We start from the raw sequence: 21,397 nt of genomic DNA on the forward strand, positions 1-21,397 counted from the left end.
TAATGCAACACTTACAAGAGACAAACTTAAAAAATGGAGAAGGAAGCATAAGGGCTCTTCAGCACAGAGAGGAGAGTGAGATTGAGAGACCAGAAAATTGGCCTCAAGTCCTATAGCACAGCAAATTATAGGTGAAACTACAACTCACCCGGGAGATGAAGGATTAAGGAGCTCAAGGCAAGTGAGCTTTGCACACAGCTAATGTACACTTGAACTCAACAAGCAGTACTACCAAACAGAGAATATCAGAAAACTTATCTGTGGGTAGAGTACATACAGCGTATACTTAAGCATAGCAACTGTTGGAAATACAGCCCTTCGATTGACTCCCAAAACAAAGGGAAATCAAAGCTTATACAAACATAAATTCAAACAGACTCAACACTCACACTGAGGCATAAAGGCAATACAAGTGAACTACGATCATGGCTAACGAAGGGAATAAAAGAAGGATTCATCAAAGAACGTCTAGCTAAACCGCAATTACGAGAGAATGAAAAGAATAGGGGACTTTGCATCCCAATTCCAAAAGAGATAATTCTCCAACATTGCATTCCGAAGGAGCCAAAGTGCTAATAACAAAACCATTTTTGGAAGAACGTTTCAAAAGCCTTCAACTAATTTAGGAACAAGCTGAAATCAGAGATGCACTATATCGGACAACAAAAGAGAGTTATAGAATTAAGGGTCATCAATTTATAAAAGTCAAATGACAACTGATCAGAAGAATATGAATTTGTGAAAGAACTGCTGTATATACAGGACCAAAACATTGTCCTCAAGGCTAAACTAGAAGAGTTAGAGACTGATTATGGTTAAACAATATAGGGATCAGGGGAGCACCATTGCAGATGAGAACATGGATCTCGAGAAATATGTTGCAAAACTGTTTGAATCTTGCCTCCGAATTGATGGTTCAGAAACAATAGAACTTGACAGAACACAGAGTCCTCAGCCCTTAAACAGGTTCCAAAAAAGGTCTAGATATCATTATGAGAGTGCTCTGGTTTCAAATTACAGAAGGGATCATAGAGGCAACTATATATATAAATATAATTCGAAGGCTACAACATAAAGCTAAACCTAAACTTATTAGCGGCAATCTTAAAGAAATGCAGAGCCTTCAATAAAATAACTGAGATTTCAATTAAAGCAAGCCGAGTACAGATAGGGACACTCTTTCAGGCTAATATTTACATGGCAAGAGAGACTATATCAAGTCAAATCAGTGAAGAAAGCTTCAGTGGTCCAAAATGACTGAGGAACAGATGGAAAACTGTGATCAGAGAAACTAAATGGTGGGAGACCCTTGTCGGCAACTATAACGAAGGAGAATAGTGAAGCCATAGCCCAATTCCAGGAACAAATGTCACATATGCATGAGAAACTGCACCAACTCTCAGAAAGCAGAGAAGACAGCCACTACCGGGTCATAGGACGCTTCTCGTGCAACATGAGCTAGTAATTTACATTACTGACCGGTAATTGGTAAGAAATCCACATACCAAACACACTTTACTACCATCTTAAAAAGGACAGTTTGAGTTCAAATACTCACAGGATTTGTTAGAGTTGTAGGAGACTTAAGACTGTTGGCTAATTACTTTGCTAAAAGACTTATTAGTTGGTTTAAAATGGGGGGGTTGTGGAAGTAATGTGTGGTCACCAACATCATAATTAGGAAATCAAACGGGGACACACCCAGCCACAGAGCAAAACCAAAACGTGCAACTCCACACCCCTTAAAAAAGCATGGTCAAAATATTAGTCTCAACGTAAGAGGTCCTAATTGCTCGACTAAACATCTAGTGATTCTTAACCTGATGTCTTTAGAGGATGAGCTATGTTTGCTTTAAGATACCTACTTAATAAAGAAGATTGGACAAGATTGAAATCCAAATGGTTCCACAGACAATATAATGCCTCTTGCTCTAACAATTCATGAGTGGTTGCTAAATTTCAAAGTAAAGAACACAGGAGAAAATAATACAGCACTGGGCAAGTAACGATGGCCGTCCATTGCCACCCTCATTCAGATAAGGAATAATATACTCTTGCAATACAGGGCAGTAAAGGTACATGATGAATGCAATAGCAAAGGCACTTGCTGAAATACAACAAGACATCATTATAGGAGGTGACAAACATTGTTAGCGATAGTGCATTAGACAGGCATGGGCAATGTCCAGACAACTGGGGCACTCTCCACTGAAAGCGCAACACTGTGAAACGATAAATGTTATTGACATCCACTATGCTTCCACCTCAAGAAGCCTTTTTTATCATCATGAAAACAACCCCTTCAAATCCACTCTCAGTCACCTCCAAGTTAGCCCTACATCACCTCATAAAGATTGTCAAACCCCAATCCAATGACCCTTGTTACACCTAAAACCTTAACTCCATAGAAATAATCAGGAAACTCAAGACGTGTTGATGCTCCAATTCTCCCAAGTACCTGTAACCAACACTTATTGAAAACAATCACTACAATAACTCACTCACAACCTGATCCCAATCTCAGATAAAAAGAAAATAATCTAATGTTTATCACTCTTTTAACCACCAAACCCACCATGCTTAATAATATTCTCCTTTATGAACACTTACTTACCTGAGCAACTTAAGCATGCCTAATTAAGCTGCAAAATGCAATACAACCGAACGTTTTCATAAATGGGTCACTGTAACATTTCATTTTTAGGTCGGGCATGGAGCAGGCATAAATGCCTTGCAAGCTTCCTGTACACAACGGCTGTGGGTAAGCCCTCTTCTGCCATTTTTCTTTTAAAGTTTCATTTACATTTTCCTTCCATCAGCACCAACGGATCAGCCCATTTCAGCCACTGTTTGCATTGCACTTTGATTGGTTGCATTTCCCTAATCACAGGTTCACATCCACCACAAAAGAAGCACATTTCAGTGCCAGGGTTGGTGGGCCACGTTTTAAAGTTATAAATTGCCTCCTTTTCTTTTTTTCTCTTTTAAAATACTGTTGTCTTTGTCAATGCATTTTAAGTTTCCCCTACAGACAGCTTGAGCTGTCGGCTGTTGAAGACCTATTGATAAAAATACAATACACACTAAGTGGCGTTTGAGTTCTCTCTTGCTCCTGACTGGATAGCTTTCTGTCTGGCTCTGTGGCCTGCTCCCTATTACATGGCTACCTCTCTATTCTTGTGTTTATTCCACCCCTGGAGCATTGTATCTTTCTTAAAGACAGAATGAGTTGTACCGTTCAACTAGTAACGTGAGAGGACTACTTTTTTATTTCTCTTTTATCACACCATTGAAGTGCATCACTTTTCATACTCTCATCACCGCTCTTCCACTTCAAAACTTTATTTCCTTATTACTTCAGCAGCCATACATTGCAACACACTGCGAGCTTCTGACTATTTGCTCACATGCTTTACATATATTACATGACACAGATAAGCCTTCTTATTGAATATGTGACAGTTGTTTCAAAGCTCACAGTTCAGAGAAAAGACGCCCAACGGTGAATTATTTCCTGTAATATGCAGTGCTGAATTCATTTGCAAGATATTTACCATCCCTAAACAAATGAAAAAAGCTAAATAGATGTGCAGCACAACACTGGTAAAAAAAAAAAAAAAATGCTTTCACAATGACAGTGCTGCACTCAGAGCATTAATCAGCACACCTGACAAGGTCACCCTTACAGCCCCATATTAGATGCAAGCATCCATCAATAAATCATCCCCAGTGTATGAAAATAAACATGGTAAAAGCAAAAAAAACTGTCATTAATACATTCACTATTCCACCTTGTACTTTATCTTCTTTTTTTATAAATATTTTGTTAAAACTACTCTATAGTATCATAATACTGTAAGAGAAGAGCACATTTTATAAGGTCTGTTTTTAATTTCCTTACAATGGGGTTTGCATATACAATTTGAGTTATAATAATACACACTGCTACATAAGACACATTTTAAATATTAGCACAGTCCCCAACAAAAACACACATACAAAAAGGTTAATTTAAGAATAAAGTATAATTAAAAAAATCCTTTTGTTCATTCATTACCACTAATGTGCACGCACCCGCAGGCACCTTCCGCTGGCTTTTGTTATAATTTAACAAAAATCAATCCAAAATGGCCTTCCATGTGTGGCTGTGTATGCAGACGCATATGTAACCATTTTAAAATATTTTTCGTCAACCTATAAAAAAATCAGTGCAAGATGGCCATTTGTGCGTGAGCATGTGTGGTCATGCACAATGGCCATCTTGCAATTGTTTTTCTATACATTGACCAAAATTAATTCCAAGATGGTGGTCTGTACTTCCCCAGGCATGCGCATGCATGGAAGGTCATCTTGGAAAGATTCTGGCTATTCAGTAGGCTGAAGAAAGCAAGTATAGGCAAAGCCAATATATCTGTGTCCTCATATGCCACGGTCTACTGGCTTTGTCATTGAATTTCTATTGGGGAGTGTCCGGGAGTTCCCAATACAGTGCCTAGTCTCTTGCCATACTGCTGCTTAAACTGCGCCTTAAACGTGCAGCTTCTGCTTAGGGCAGCTATCTTTTGAAATCTTTGCTTTCGTTAAAAAGTTTTTTTTTCTCTTTTTCAGTGCTTTTTTCTTGGCAGGCCTGGCAGCTCCCCACACAGTGCTACCAGGCAGCGTGATCACCACACTGTCAGTCGCAGTGTGCTGCATCAATGGGACCACTGTTTTGGCAAGTCATCTTTGAATGGTGTTGTTCATACTTTAATATTCATTCCAATATAGCTACCATGTTTAAACACAACATGCCTTTCACCCTGGTACAACAACACAGTATGCAAAATGCCATTCTTAGATGGCCAAACAGTGCTGTTTTTACCAGATGCCATCTTGTAATTAAATTGTGTATAGTGCATCACTGTTGTTCTTTTCAAGAGGCTCCTAAATACCATTTTGGAATGTTAAGCAATGATAAGGAATTAACAATATTATACAGAGATTTATTTTTTTGCTTCTTATTTTGAAAGCATATGCTCACCACCTTTACACTGTGACACTGTTGCTTTACTTCTTTTAATTTCTATTGTATATGCTTGCAAAACGCTGCAGGTGTGCCAAGGTCAGACCTACTGGCTTTATCAATGCTTGCTGTATTAAAGACAGAATTGTACAACATTCATTTCAGTAATAATAACTCTTCCTCACCAGTAGTTGGCTAAGGAGTACAAATTAAGGTATTCATTATTGGAAACCATCATTCACGCTCCTCATTTATCATTTAAGGAGGAGAGGGCTAAACAATGGGAAGTGAAGTGTAAGAAGGGGGTGGAGACAGAGATGTCCAAAATTAAAAACTGTGCAGGTGACTATTTTGCAGTATTGCGCCATGATTCTACGCATGAGTGTTACATTCAAAGATGTTACATTTGAGATTCGTGGGCCCTGCAAGCTGGTGTCAGTACTTTTCTGGTCACCTAAAAAGAGAACGTTAACGTGTAGCTACTTGCAGAGAAGTACATAAAGTGCATATGGCCCTTTGATCCACTGCAGAATTATAGAGCTGCAAGAAATTGTGTGCATTGCAGTTTTTGGTAGCATTTAATTTTTTATCTAGTCACTTTATCTATCACGTAAAGCTGCTGCTGATAAAGTGATAAACAGTGAACATGGCATGTAATACCCAACTGGATAGCTGATGAAATACTAACACTTTCATGAATGAATCAAGGATATTTTTCGTAAAATTTCCTTGTTGCCTACAAAAAGCAGGAACATAGTAGGACTTAGAGAAAAATTAAACAAACATCAATTGAGAGTATTTGACTATGCATAACTATATACCTCAACGTAGAATAAATCATGCAACAAAACTGCCTAAGAGGATTCTTAAAGAAAATGAACAATACTTACATTGTGTGGATGCGGCATATCCATGTAGCCTCCCCCTCCAGCCATTTTGCCACTGCAATAAAAAATGTAAAAAAAACACATAAATACAAGATTACATCAGCTTGCATACAGATTATATTGCAAGATAAGAGGCAGTGGCGGCCGCCGCACAACAAAAGTGGAAGGGATGAAAGGGGGAGGAAAGGGAGGATTTAGGGTAACAATAAAATATACAACAAAAAAAACATACCACCGCTGCTCCAACGCCAACAGCAGTCTCAGTGCTTCACACCCGGCAGTCACCGGGAAGGCACAGGCTGCCCAGCCAATCCAGATGCTGCCCACATGCTATGAGAGCAGTGTCAGGATTGGTCTGAGTGTCCTGGTCTGCCGCTTAGACACTGCCTCGGAGCCTGCTGCTGTTCTCCAACCTGGCTGTGAACACAGCTGGGTTGGAGACCTAGAAATGTGCCAGACGGTGGGCCAAACTTACATGAACACCACTAAGTGCCCATCACTCCTGCCTGTCATGGCCCAGCCCCGCTCCGCACACATGCACCGTAGGCCAGCGCCCCTCACAGAAAAAGAAAATTATATTATTATTATTATTATTATATTATTATTATATTTATTTTTATAGAGCGCGCAGCTACCCGGAGGTTTCCCGGCGCTAAGACATCTTGAGCGACAGTACAGTTGGGGAACATAGGGGCCTGTAAGGGGTTATTGGTTAAACAACCATGTTTTTAGGTTCCTACGGAATTGGAGGTAGCATTTATCTGTGCGGAGTTGTATGGGGAGAGAATTCCAAAGAGAAGGGGCAAGGTATGAAAAGGACCGTCCACCCATTCTTGCTCAGGTTATCCTGGGTACCTGAAACTTATGTTGGCCTGAGGTGCGAAGGGTTCTTGGGGGGCAGTATTGATGAACAAGGGTGCTCAGGTAGGAAGGTGCTTTACCTGCCTTAATTCTGTGCATGAAACACATGGCTTTAAACTTTGTGCGGCATTCGATTCGAAGCCAATGAAGACTGCGTAGACCAGAGGAGGTGGAAGATTTTTTTGGCAGTTTGCAAAGCAGCCTAACCGCTTCATTTTGTACTGTTTGGAGTTTCCTAGTGACTTCTTTGCAGGCTCCCAGGTACAAGATGTTGCCGTAGTCCAATCTAGATGTAATTAGGGCTTGGACTACGGTTTTTTGTGTATCCTGGGGGATCATCCACATGATTTTCCTGAGCCACTTGAGGATGGTAAAACAGGTGGCTGCAACTCTAACCGCTTGTTGTTTCATAGACATTTGGTCGTCAAAAATGATACCAAGATTGCGGGCGGTTTTGGATGGAGAGGGTGTTGTACCCATTTGGGGTGCCAATGTTGGGGGCCCCATAGAGCGGTGTGTTTACCAAACAGAAGCAGTTCGGTCTTTCCTCCGTTAAGTTTCAGTTTATTATCATGCATCCATTTGGCAATGTTGTTATTATTGTTTTAATATAATTTTATTTTTCTGTGATGGACTCTTACCAGTGGAGCGATGCTCATCCGCCATTAAGGAGGAGCCGCCCCTGACAGAGGCTCTATTAATGTATTCATTTTTGACTTATTGCATAAGCGGTAAATGGCCTTTAAATCTTTCAAACCTGAAAGGAAACAGGAGCAAATGCTTGCTCTTTCTTTACTTTCAAGTCCAGAAAGAGAACGACTTATACTCCATTAATCTGCATACAGGCTCCTGTTACTTCCTGTTGTTTGCTGCTCGTCTGGAAAAAGACATTTCATTGTTCTTCATAAAGGGGACATTTTAGTTACTTACTCAAAGTTGCAGAGTTTATTTTGCTATTGATACTAAATTCTTTGCATCAATTGTGTTATGGATCACTGGATTCTCTAGCACAGCTGTTCTTAATCTGTGGTCCATGGAACCCTAGGGCTTCACAACACCAACCCTAAAGGTCCTGACTGTTTAGAACATTAAATAAATAATATTAGCAGATTATTATCACTTGTGTGTGTGTGTATATATATATATATATATATATATATATATATATATATATATATATATATATATATATATATATATATATATATATATATATATATATATATATATATATATTCAGCACTCCGCAGTCTCGCCCCGCTCCGGGATAACCAGCCAGGGCACACAAAGAGCTCACGGACACGGACCACAGAAGTTTTTCCTACAGTTTATTGCATTGCAGTGCAGGTATGTCAAAGACGTTTCGGCTCCACGAGCCTTGTTCACATGACAATGTTTATTGTGCGGGTGCAACCTTTTAAAGTGCCAGTGAAATTGAAATGATGTCACGTGTTAAAAAAATGTGTGTAACAAGGACATAGAAGAGATACTATCAGGTAAAACTCGCGTTGGTCATTACATTTAACATTTCATTAATAGATGCTGGTAAAATACCAATTTGTAAACGTGTAATACTTGAACGAGGGTTCACATGTCATAGTATCTTCAGTTAGGATCAGATAACATGCTTACATATAATCACAATATAAACCTTAATCGCTAATTCAAGAGGTTCACTCCTGTATAGATCTTGATTTTAAAGTTAAATACTATCTGTTTTTAGGAATTATTTTATGTACTCAATAAAATCGGTGAAATCAAAGAAATCAACCTGATGCCTCATCACCAAATGATTAGTTCATTCATACTCATGGATCAATTTCGGATTAGTCACAACATAGCAATATTTACAATAAAGTGCAAATGCATATAACAACGAGAGGGTCATATTAGTGTACCCAATCTTCCGTGCAAATTACGCAAAAAATTTGCAAATAAGCAGTTTAATTGTGCAAATACCGCAGAATGTGCAAAACTATAGCTTCTTGCTATATTCTGAAATCCGACAAGTACACGAGCATGATACCAATAACCAAATAACTAGGGAGGAAAATTTGAGTAACAAATTGCTTAGCAATACAACCTCATTGTGTCAAAATATGTTCGGGGGAAAAAAAAGGAGAGTATTAAAGGGTTCTGCCTCCTATGATCCCATGATACCATGCCTACCCTCAACACGAAATTGCAAGCAAGTTTTATAGTGTCCTAGTTGTATACCAAAAGTGAAAGTACATTGTGATTAGTGGTATTGGGCTGACTTGGTTCAAGAACCTAACACAGTCCATATATTTTTTTAGAAAACAAACGTGTGATCAAAACAAACTAACATATACTAACAGAAAACAGCACATCTCATAATGAACAGACCTTATCAATGTTCAAATGAATTCTTAAACCCTTAAGTTAGAAGTTTGCTTTTCAGGTAGTGATCCCCAGCCGGATGACCACTCATAACGTTAGGGTAAACACGTATACAGATCCTCCGTGACATTAAGGCCGAATGGAGACTTGGTGTTAAGCAGCAGAATGTATTTGGTCTCCAACCTTCTCAATTTAGAATCTCTGTCTCCCCCTCTTCTGTTATTGGGGATGGAGTCAATTACCCAATATTTAAGACCACTGTTGTTACTTTGATGGCATTCCCTAAAATGCCGGGCCACCGGGTAGGTGTTGTCACCATGAATGATGGCCCGAAGGTGCTGGAGAACACGTAAGTGGACAGCATTCTTCGTGCTGCCAACATACCTAAGTAAGCAAGGGCACTCCAAAATATACACAGCATACTCGGTCTTGCATGTTAATACCTGAGATATGTTGTGTACCTTATCAGTGAAGCCATCCTTGTAGGTTCTGGTGTTCTGACCATGGATGCAGGCCTTACAGATCCTGCACTTGTAAAAGCCCTTGTTCTCTTGGCACCAAGTCGATTTCGCAAAGGGTTCTGGGTTAGTGACTACCAAATGGTCTCGTAGGGAGGGTGCCCTGCTGAAGGTAAGGGAAACCTGATTGGGGAGATCTTTGCCAATGATGGTATCATGCGTGACCAAAGGCCAGTGTTTGTTGAGAATTTTACGTATCTGTTGATGTTGTCTGTTATATCCAGTAATTACACGGAAACAGTTTTTTACCCCTGGTGCATGTGTTGATGAATTCACAGTCTGTCTGCTACTAACTCGGGTGAGAAGATCATCCCGAGACGGTATCATGGACTTATCTTTTGCTTTTTGTAACGCCTGGTTCGAATAACCACGTTCCAAAAAGCGCGTTATGCACTGGTCCTGAGCAATTTTTAGATCCATGGGGTTACTACAGATACGTTTCAATCGCAGCATCTCCCCATAAGGGATACTAGATATCAAGTGTGAAGGGTGTGCACTCGCTGCGTGCAGTATGCTGTTGCCAGCAGTTGCTTTGCGAAAGAGCCTAGACTCCAGATGGCCTTCTCTGATATAGAGTTCAGTGTCCAGAAAAGTAACACTTTCCTGGCTTAGAGTGGCCGTAAATTTAAGGTTGAGCTCATTGTTGTTAATTTCCTCTATAAATTTAAGTGCCCCTTCCTTGCTGCCTCGCCATATTACCAAGAGGTCGTCAATATAACGAAACCACGCAACCAAATTGTTGCGGATATTGTGGCGATATTCGTGGCCAAGGACCAGTTCCTCCCAAGCTCCCATGTGGAGACACGCGAAGCTTGGGGAGAAACTGGCCCCCATTGCCACGCCCTGTAACTGGCGGTACAGTTGGTGATTGAAAAGAAATACATTGTTATTCAAACAGAATCTCAACATGTCAAGCAACATTGTATTGTGATCAGATAGTTCAGGTCCTCTTCTAGAGAGGTAATGGTCAACAGCTCTGATGCCATCCTCATGCGTGATGCTAGTATAGAGGGAGGATACATCTAAGGCGATTAGCCAATCGCCTGTGACCCATTCTACATCCTTGATTTTAAGCAAAAAGTCACCAGTGTCCTGAACATAAGACCCCAACTGTTGTACGTAACCCTGCAGAAAATGATCAATGAATACGGAAGTATGCTCCAATAGACCACCCCTGCCGGAAATAATGGGCCTGCCAGGTGGATGGACAGGGTCCTTATGTATCTTAGGGATAAAATACAACACTGGTGTCACAGGATTGTCAATTTTTAGATATTTATATTCAGATTCAGATAACAATTTTGATGACTTCCACCTAGATAGTTTGCGATGGTAATCCAATTTCATGGTTGTTACTGAATTTATCTGTATGCGCTCATAACATGTACGATCATTCAGTTGGGCATATGCTTCCTTATCATATTCGGCTTTGGTCATTAAAACAACGTTGCCTCCTTTGTCACTATTTCTAACAATAAGATCTTTTTCCTTTGTTAGTTTGGTGGTAAGTGCAATATATTGTTGCAACCTGCTGTCGATTTTTCTTTTTTTAGTTTTCCCAGTGCGTGTTTGCAGTTCCTTAAGGTCAGCTACCACATTTTCATGGAAAATGTCTAAATTGTCTCTAGGCAATATTGGGCAAAACGTTGATGCGGGTCTGAACTCTGTGCTGGATGAAGATCTATTTCCTTGTTCGTCAAATTTCTCTGAATTTTCTGTCCCTATACTGGTATGATCATATCCCGCACCTTCTGTTAACCACAGTTCCGTTATGATTCTGGTGCCTTGTGAAGCATTTGTTGTCTCACTTTGCTGTTCAGATGCCTGGGTCCGGGTATTTTTCGGTTTTTCTTTTAAAGCAAAAAATTTGCGGAGTTTAAGCTTTCTCACAGCTTTATAAACGTCGCATCTGGTCGCTGGGTAATCAAAGTCACATGGTGCAGCATAAGTTAATCCTAATTGCAAAATTTCTTCCTCCTTGCTGGAAAGAACTAACGAAGTCAGATTAACAATGGTTTTGTTCATGGTGTTGTTTACTGCTGAGGGGCTACAGATCCCTGACCCCTTCCACCTTTTTTCCATTTCCTTTGATAACCTCCTCTTTGACGCCCACCGCCTCTGGCGCCTCTGGTAGTTGAGGTATTTTCTCCTCTCCCGACCCGTGAGTGAGATCTCAGGGTTTTTAGTCTTTCTTGGCACAAAAAATCAATTTCCTGGCCTGGTGTGGGTTTGGAGGTACCAGCTGCCTGTTCCAATCTGTGACGTTCTGAGTCAGATTCGGTTTCAGGGTCTGAACTAAGTGTCGTTAGTGAGGATTCATTGCCCATCTGAAATTTGCGATTTTTTGTTTTGGGTAGGGGTTTAGCTGTGCCCTTTCGCGCATCATCATACTTGCGCGCAAAAGTGAAGATCTGGCCCATCTCATAATCGTTGCGGTCTCGCTGAAATTTGTAGGCCTTCCTGTCCACGATTTTTACTTCTTCTTTTCTAAGGCGTTCATTCATAGCCTTAAGTAATTTATCTCGTTCCTCGTCCTCACCTAATGCATTGATCTCATCATGTATTGCGGCTATTTCACCCAGCAATACCGCTCTGTCAATATCGGCGTATTTGACCAAGACCTGCACCTGACGCCGTGACGCATCAAGATTGATCTCAGCCCACTCTTTCATAAGGTTAGGATTTGGCTCATCGTAGGTAGGCGCCGTTAAGATCCGCAATCCACGCGGTATGCGGTTTACCTCTAAATAACGCTGCAGGGATTTCGACTCCCACCACTTAGCTTGTTCTTGGCGGGACTTTTTTTCTAACGTTTTGAACAGGTTCTTGATTTTTGATGTGCTGCCACTGTTAGTGTCAGTAATAACCCTCCCCCGGATGTCTGCAGGGAGGGGGGCATCATCGGAAAACGTAGTTGCTGCCAACATTTCCCGGTCCCGAACATTGTCATTCGACATAGTCCCGCAATACTGCTCCTCCTTAAATTCGAGGCGGCTCCTAAGACACCTGGTACAAGGATATACACATCCACACACAAACACACACACACACACCCCTCAAGATAATTACAGCTTCTAAAGGACGATGGGTTAGAAGATTGCAAAGCAGGGAGGAGTATGCAGTGGCGAATCGTAAGGAGAGTAACATACAGCACCTTTCAGTCCGTGAACAGGTGTGTGCACACAATAAGTCAAGTGTTCAGCACACGAGAGGAGATTTTTACCTCAGGAGCACGAACAAATTTAATGAATTGGGAAGCAGATTCTTAAAGTGGAATTTGCAAGCATTGAAAGAGTTAAGTGATTATCTGCGTCGTGAGAATTAACTCTGTGAAATTTGTGGAATGCGGGAGGCAACGCTCCATAATTTAATACTTTTCTCCTCCCTCTGCCAGTGTTTTTTAAAGAGGATCGGGCGCCATGAGACTATGCTAGTACAGGACTACCATCTCAGTGCAATTAAAAGAAACTAGGCCCCGTTTTCAAAATGATTTTCCGGTGCCTTTAAAATGCCTCTTTTATATTTACCAGCTTTACCCAGTTATTTTGCATGTGCAGGGGTTCAGACAAGAGGATCCGACACTGGTCAATGGTATTTTCCCGGAGGTCCTAATTTCTTGGATTACTCACTAGTGAGTCACTGGTTACAAATGCACTTGCACAATGTTTTATTTTTATGTAACAATGACAAATCATGTTTGATTATACATGTATACAAATAATTTTAATGTAACATTGAAAATGTATACCGATATACGAAGGGAAGCTACACTGGTATCAGTCTTTTATGTCTATTCGTCTCGTGCACTGCTGTAGAGTGCATTTAAGTGAATTTGAAATGGCGCCCGTTGTGTGAAAAAGGCTGGTCTTGCGGCCGAAACGCGTTACCTGGAACCCATCTCATTTAAATATATAGCTGCGAAGGGAATCCGTGCTGTGTCAGTCCTGTTTTCTTGGGAGGGGCAGGTTTTGAATAAATAAATATATATATATATCTATATATATATATATATATATATATATATATATATATGAAACATGACTTCCTCCAAAGAAAAAGGCCGTGACCCAAGGGAGACAATCAGGAGCACTTTATTAAGCAGCTGGCTCAGGCGGATGCATTTCGGCGACATTGGCCTTCCTCAGCGCCCCTCCCCAACTGCTCCTAGCGCTGCGTGGTGAATACAGTCCTTCCACTCTGTTGTTTTGTCCTCTATGCTCCGCCCCCTCAATGTAGTCCATATCCAAATGCAGCCCCATGTGGTGGAACTGCATGTCCCATAATGCCCCAATGTTCAGCATAGCGGGACTGGATACAAATCAAATGGGGTGACATTACCAGCGAGAGTGTCCGTGGGAGGCACAGCTGAAAGAATCCGATGGGAGGTAAGCCAGATGCCACAACTCCATGCCCCCTCGAGTCTCCCTTCTTTACCGCTGCTACCCTTCTGCTTAGAATCCTTAGCGGGGGTGAACACAGGAACCTGGTTACCCGAATAGAGGATGCAATATCCCCTGCCGCTGTCTTCTCCAAGCTTCGTGGTGGGTTCTGGAGCTTATTGCCAACGCAATACAAGAACAGATGCTCAGTCGAGCTTGCCAGATAGTCCAGACCAACTTGATGCAGCGGGGGTACACGTGAATGCGCACTGGCGTACGCGCATGAATGTCTGAAACATGACTTCCTCCAAAGAAAAAGGCCGTGACCCAAGGGAGACAATCAGGAGCACTTTATTAAGCAGCTGGCTCAGGCGGATGCATTTCGGCGACATTGGCCTTCCTCAGCGCCCCTCCCCAACTGCTCCTAGCGCTGCGTGGTGAATACAGTCCTTCCACTCTGTTGTTTTGTCCTCTATGCTCCGCCCCCTCAATGTAGTCCATATCCAAATGCAGCCCCATGTGGTGGAACTGCATGTCCCATAATGCCCCAATGTTCAGCATAGCGGGACTGGATACAAATCAAATGGGGTGACATTACCAGCGAGAGTGTCCGTGGGAGGCACAGCTGAAAGAATCCGATGGGAGGTAAGCCAGATGCCACAACTCCATGCCCCCTCGAGTCTCCCTTCTTTACCGCTGCTACCCTTCTGCTTAGAATCCTTAGCGGGGGTGAACACAGGAACCTGGTTACCCGAATAGAGGATGCAATATCCCCTGCCGCTGTCTTCTCCAAGCTTCGTGGTGGGTTCTGGAGCTTATTGCCAACGCAATACAAGAACAGATGCTCAGTCGAGCTTGCCAGATAGTCCAGACCAACTTGATGCAGCGGGGGTACACGTGAATGCGCACTGGCGTACGCGCATGAATGTCTGAAACATGACTTCCTCCAAAGAAAAAGGCCGTGACCCAAGGGAGACAATCAGGAGCACTTTATTAAGCAGCTGGCTCAGGCGGATGCATTTCGGCGACATTGGCCTTCCTCAGCGCCCCTCCCCAACTGCTCCTAGCGCTGCGTGGTGAATACAGTCCTTCCACTCTGTTGTTTTGTCCTCTATGCTCCGCCCCCTCAATGTAGTCCATATCCAAATGCAGCCCCATGTGGTGGAACTGCATGTCCCATAATGCCCCAATGTTCAGCATAGCGGGACTGGATACAAATCAAATGGGGTGACATTACCAGCGAGAGTGTCCGTGGGAGGCACAGCTGAAAGAATCCGATGGGAGGTAAGCCAGATGCCACAACTCCATGCCCCCTCGAGTCTCCCTTCTTTACCGCTGCTACCCTTCTGCTTAGAATCCTTAGCGGGGGTGAACACAGGAACCTGGTTACCCGAATAGAGGATGCAATATCCCCTGCCGCTGTCTTCTCCAAGCTTCGTGGTGGGTTCTGGAGCTTATTGCCAACGCAATACAAGAACAGATGCTCAGTCGAGCTTGCCAGATAGTCCAGACCAACTTGATGCAGCGGGGGTACACGTGAATGCGCACTGGCGTACGCGCATGAATGTCTGAAACAGGACTTCCTCCAAAGAAAAAGGCCGTGACCCAAGGGAGACAATCAGGAGCACTTTATTAAGCAGCTGGCTCAGGCGGATGCATTTCGGCGACATTGGCCTTCCTCAGCGCCCCTCCCCAACTGCTCCTAGCGCTGCGTGGTGAATACAGTCCTTCCACTCTGTTGTTTTGTCCTCTATGCTCCGCCCCCTCAATGTAGTCCATATCCAAATGCAGCCCCATGTGGTGGAACTGCATGTCCCATAATGCCCCAATGTTCAGCATAGCGGGACTGGATACAAATCAAATGGGGTGACATTACCAGCGAGAGTGTCCGTGGGAGGCACAGCTGAAAGAATCCGATGGGAGGTAAGCCAGATGCCACAACTCCATGCCCCCTCGAGTCTCCCTTCTTTACCGCTGCTACCCTTCTGCTTAGAATCCTTAGCGGGGGTGAACACAGGAACCTGGTTACCCGAATAGAGGATGCAATATCCCCTGCCGCTGTCTTCTCCAAGCTTCGTGGTGGGTTCTGGAGCTTATTGCCAACGCAATACAAGAACAGATGCTCAGTCGAGCTTGCCAGATAGTCCAGACCAACTTGATGCAGCGGGGGTACACGTGAATGCGCACTGGCGTACGCGCATGAATGTCTGAAACATGACTTCCTCCAAAGAAAAAGGCCGTGACCCAAGGGAGACAATCAGGAGCACTTTATTAAGCAGCTGGCTCAGGCGGATGCATTTCGGCGACATTGGCCTTCCTCAGCGCCCCTCCCCAACTGCTCCTAGCGCTGCGTGGTGAATACAGTCCTTCCACTCTGTTGTTTTGTCCTCTATGCTCCGCCCCCTCAATGTAGTCCATATCCAAATGCAGCCCCATGTGGTGGAACTGCATGTCCCATAATGCCCCAATGTTCAGCATAGCGGGACTGGATACAAATCAAATGGGGTGACATTACCAGCGAGAGTGTCCGTGGGAGGCACAGCTGAAAGAATCCGATGGGAGGTAAGCCAGATGCCACAACTCCATGCCCCCTCGAGTCTCCCTTCTTTACCGCTGCTACCCTTCTGCTTAGAATCCTTAGCGGGGGTGAACACAGGAACCTGGTTACCCGAATAGAGGATGCAATATCCCCTGCCGCTGTCTTCTCCAAGCTTCGTGGTGGGTTCTGGAGCTTATTGCCAACGCAATACAAGAACAGATGCTCAGTCGAGCTTGCCAGATAGTCCAGACCAACTTGATGCAGCGGGGGTACACGTGAATGCGCACTGGCGTACGCGCATGAATGTCTGAAACATGACTTCCTCCAAAGAAAAAGGCCGTGACCCAAGGGAGACAATCAGGAGCACTTTATTAAGCAGCTGGCTCAGGCGGATGCATTTCGGCGACATTGGCCTTCCTCAGCGCCCCTCCCCAACTGCTCCTAGCGCTGCGTGGTGAATACAGTCCTTCCACTCTGTTGTTTTGTCCTCTATGCTCCGCCCCCTCAATGTAGTCCATATCCAAATGCAGCCCCATGTGGTGGAACTGCATGTCCCATAATGCCCCAATGTTCAGCATAGCGGGACTGGATACAAATCAAATGGGGTGACATTACCAGCGAGAGTGTCCGTGGGAGGCACAGCTGAAAGAATCCGATGGGAGGTAAGCCAGATGCCACAACTCCATGCCCCCTAGAGTCTCCCTTCTTTACCGCTGCTACCCTTCTGCTTAGAATCCTTAGCGGGGGTGAACACAGGAACCTGGTTACCCGAATAGAGGATGCAATATCCCCTGCCGCTGTCTTCTCCAAGCTTCGTGGTGGGTTCTGGAGCTTATTGCCAACGCAATACAAGAACAGATGCTCAGTCGAGCTTGCCAGATAGTCCAGACCAACTTGATGCAGCGGGGGTACACGTGAATGCGCACTGGCGTACGCGCATGAATGTCTGAAACATGACTTCCTCCAAAGAAAAAGGCCGTGACCCAAGGGAGACAATCAGGAGCACTTTATTAAGCAGCTGGCTCAGGCGGATGCATTTCGGCGACATTGGCCTTCCTCAGCGCCCCTCCCCAACTGCTCCTAGCGCTGCGTGGTGAATACAGTCCTTCCACTCTGTTGTTTTGTCCTCTATGCTCCGCCCCCTCAATGTAGTCCATATCCAAATGCAGCCCCATGTGGTGGAACTGCATGTCCCATAATGCCCCAATGTTCAGCATAGCGGGACTGGATACAAATCAAATGGGGTGACATTACCAGCGATATAGATATATATATATATAGATATAGATATATATACATATTCCAATCGCCAATTCTTCAAAAGTCAAAGAATTCTCCACCCAAGGCAGCTTCAATAAATGTAATGGCAAGATTTGCTCAAACACTGATGCATTTCACCTTTCAGTTTTTTCACAGTATATATATATATATATATAGAAGAACCCCCTACCATACGGTATAAGTAAACTGCAAGTCACCGAGGAGTTCCCTAACTGAAGGCAGAGTTCCTTTATAAGGTTATGGGACTCCGAGGTGACTTGCAATATCCTTATCATGCGCAGTGGGGTACTTTATCCAATACAATACAGGGTCACACCATCAGCTGTCCCACAAACCACTTAAAACCTTGGTGTGTAGCTCTTTAATATGAAAGAGTGAGCATGCTTGCAAACATGAAGAATACAAACAGAACCTCTAAGACAAAATTAAACACATCAAGAACCTGTCACATATTTGTTGCAAAATTATATTAGAAACAGTTCAATAGGAGTCAGCTTTCGGAAAAATACAGCTGCAGTAGCTCGAAATGTGTAAGAACATGTAGAAATATTCTAACTTTTCCATAACTATCAAATGAGTACACAAGATAAACATGTTCTTTCTGCGTGTCATTGTAAGCTAGAAAAATAGAGCAGCAGAAAGAAAAGCAACGCTTATTTTTGTTGCTGTGAAAAAGCTTCTCAGTGACCTGACCAGTCTTTCACTTTGGCTGCTGGCTCTTGCAGCAGGCCTTGTTATTCAGCATTTATTGAGGACATAGCTACCCTAAGGCATCCCAGCGCTAGCGGCCGAACAAAAGGGAGACTGGGAAATTATAAGACAGAGTGTTGAAATAACCATGTTTTAAGAAGTTTTCGAAAGGGGAGATAGCGGGATTCCGAGCAAAGGTGTGAGGGCAGGGTGTTCCAGAGTCTAGCTACATTGTAAGAAAAAGATCTTTCTCCACTTCTTGCCCTCTTTATTTTGGGAATGACTGTGAGGTTAAGATTAGCCTGGCGAAGGCATTTCCTGGGGCGGTAGAAGGTAATGAGGGAGCTATGGATTACTGGGCCCTTTCCCCATTGGGTCTTACGGGCTATGAACAGAGATTTCAATTTTACTCTTTCCAAAACTGGCAACCAGTGTAGGGTCTTCAGGGCCAGTTTAGCCGATTGAGTTTTAGGAATCCCAAGCAAAAGCCTTGCAGTGCAGTTCTGCACAACTTGGAGCTTCCTTGTTGTTTCTTATGATATCAGAACTAGCCAGCAATAACTTATTCAGTTGAGTGCTGACATCTTTTCTTTATAACCAGCGACTGGGTGCATCACAAGTCGTCGATTATAAAGAAAGTAGAGACGTGCATTTGTAAAGGGATTGGAGGATCCCAAGTATACTTATGTTAATAAATGATAACTCATAGCCTAAATGTACTCAACGGCACAAGTTAGTTTCTTCAGATAAGCATAACTATTAGTATAAATATAACTTCTCAATTTTTATGGTTTTGTGTGGGTAAAAGGTAAACCTGACTTTGATGTCCCTATAACTTTTGGTTTTCTGAGTAAATTTCTATCTTTTTTTAAATATGAAGTAATATATAATTACTGTATGATAATACAACCACCGGCCCTCGCTGCTTTTGGAGGTGTGTGTCAGGTGTTGGCTGCAGGGCTTGGCTGCTCCAGATACACCTGACCGCAAACTGCGTACGTACGGCCTTTGGCTGTGTGTGGTGGGGGTTTGGTGTGTGAGTGGGTGTATTTTTTTGTTCAATTGGGTTTTGGATCTGTGGATCCATCACGTATTTACATTGGAGGTCACGCGGAGTGCCACAGTGGATCCACGGATTGGTCAAACAATCCTACGGGTGAGGATACCTCTATCCTGATCCCTAATGTGTGTTTTTATTTATGTTTTCTCCCAGGGACCCAGACAAGAAATAAAAAAGGCAACCACAACTTTCCTGGTAGGTTGCAGCCTGCCAATCAGAGCCTTTCTTTTGGCTCTAGATTTGAGGATCCCCGGGAGTGGATCCACGTCTCTCGATATACACATTTATTTGCCCTTTAATAACTCTAAAACTACTGAATGGATTTGCACCAAATTACAAAAAGCACTCTTTCTGGACTAAGATCTAGCTGTCTGACACATTTGGTGTAAATCGGTTCAGCGGTGCGGGTTGTAGTTGTGTTTAAAAAATTACATTTTCGCGGACCCCGCTTAATGAATCTCCCTGAAACTTTCGAGACAGCAGCTGGACTAACAGGCGTACTAGTTTTGAAATTACATCAAATGGCAACAAAGTTATTAGCAAAACAAAAAACTTGTCTATGGGAAAAGTTAGTCCTAACTATAAATACCTACTGGCTATTTTCAGTATGTAATTGTCTGTCTGTCTGTCCGTCTATCTATATACATATATTTTTATATATATAGTTTTATTTTATTTTTCTATGTGTGTGAATTAAATATTTCATTATTTGTGTATTTGTTTCCAATAACGACTCAGTTTCCAGTAATGATTCAGTAGGGGTCCACAGAGCAAGGTTAAAGGATTGGCTGGCACTCTGCTTTGCCGAGAGTTCCTACTCTCAAACAAGAAACCCATCCTTTAGGTTTTGCAACTCCAAGCTCTGGCATTTTGCATGTTCTGGAAGATATCTGGCAAGTTCTTGTGTTTAAAGGCTTCACCTTACAGTCATTTAGCACTAAGGGTGCTCAGGCTCACATCTATTTTCCTTCACATAATTTAAGTTTCTCGTCACAGGACAGTCACATTGCGCATGCCAAGCAGGGCAACTATATTCGGGATGTATTTCTGTTTGGACTCTTTTTGTTCCGTCACACTCACTCATAACAGGAGCATGTTTATAAAGAAATAATTGAAAATAATAAAAAAATGAAGCACATTTTGAGAGAGACTATATTTCAAGCAGAATAATACTAGCCTGTCATCAATAGTGGTATGGTTGCTCGTTTTTGCTTTGGAATCTTTTTGTTTGGCTGGCTGGCACCCTGAACTTCACTATATTTAGGCGCAGTGGTCCTTGACCCTTGACAAAGGGAAAACAAAAAATCAAGGGATATGCTCCTGGATAGACCAATGAATGTGGGTTTATATGCCAGAGTTTTCCTAGCACATAGTTTAGTTAGTCACACATATTTTCTATTTTTTCATATATTTTTTTAGACATTGTGGAATAGGGGATAGCGGACCTGGTAGAGAACTGAGGTAGAGGCAACTCGTGAGAAGTATTTCCGGTTAGTCACAGCCGATTGGGATTGGCTTATAACACATAGAATACACGGCGGACCTTGTTGGGAACTTGTATTCAGTTAAGTTCTTTTCGCGGGAAATTGAGCGCCAGTATGATTGGTTGATCGAGGAAATGAAGAGAGTGCTTGCATGGCGTAGGTTTGACGATGGATTTATCGTACCGGTCGCCACAAGAACAGGACATGGAGAGCAGACACGGCTAATGAAGGTAAATGGGATATGCATATAAGGCGGACTATGGTTTTAGAACAGGGGACTTTGGTGGTTTGAATCAATTTGTATTATTTTGTTTTTTTTAGGACATTTGGGTTGA

The 21,397-nt window shown here is 42.8% G+C and overlaps 1 protein-coding gene across 2 annotated transcripts in view; it reads right to left on the bottom strand.

The window, feature by feature from the left end:
- NFKB1 (nuclear factor kappa B subunit 1) overlaps positions 1-21,397 on the bottom strand; it is a 316,199-nt gene that overhangs the window by 227,877 nt on the left and 66,925 nt on the right. For both annotated transcript variants that reach the window (XM_078676072.1, XM_078676073.1), the window contains exon 2: positions 5,893-5,944. In XM_078676072.1, coding sequence (XP_078532198.1) covers positions 5,893-5,937 — 45 coding nt within the window. In that variant the 5' untranslated portion in view covers positions 5,938-5,944. The remainder of the gene's footprint in view (positions 1-5,892; positions 5,945-21,397) is intronic.

This window comes from Lissotriton helveticus, chromosome 2_1, assembly GCF_964261635.1.
Source record: "Lissotriton helveticus chromosome 2_1, aLisHel1.1, whole genome shotgun sequence".
Lineage (NCBI taxonomy): Eukaryota > Metazoa > Chordata > Amphibia > Caudata > Salamandridae > Lissotriton > Lissotriton helveticus.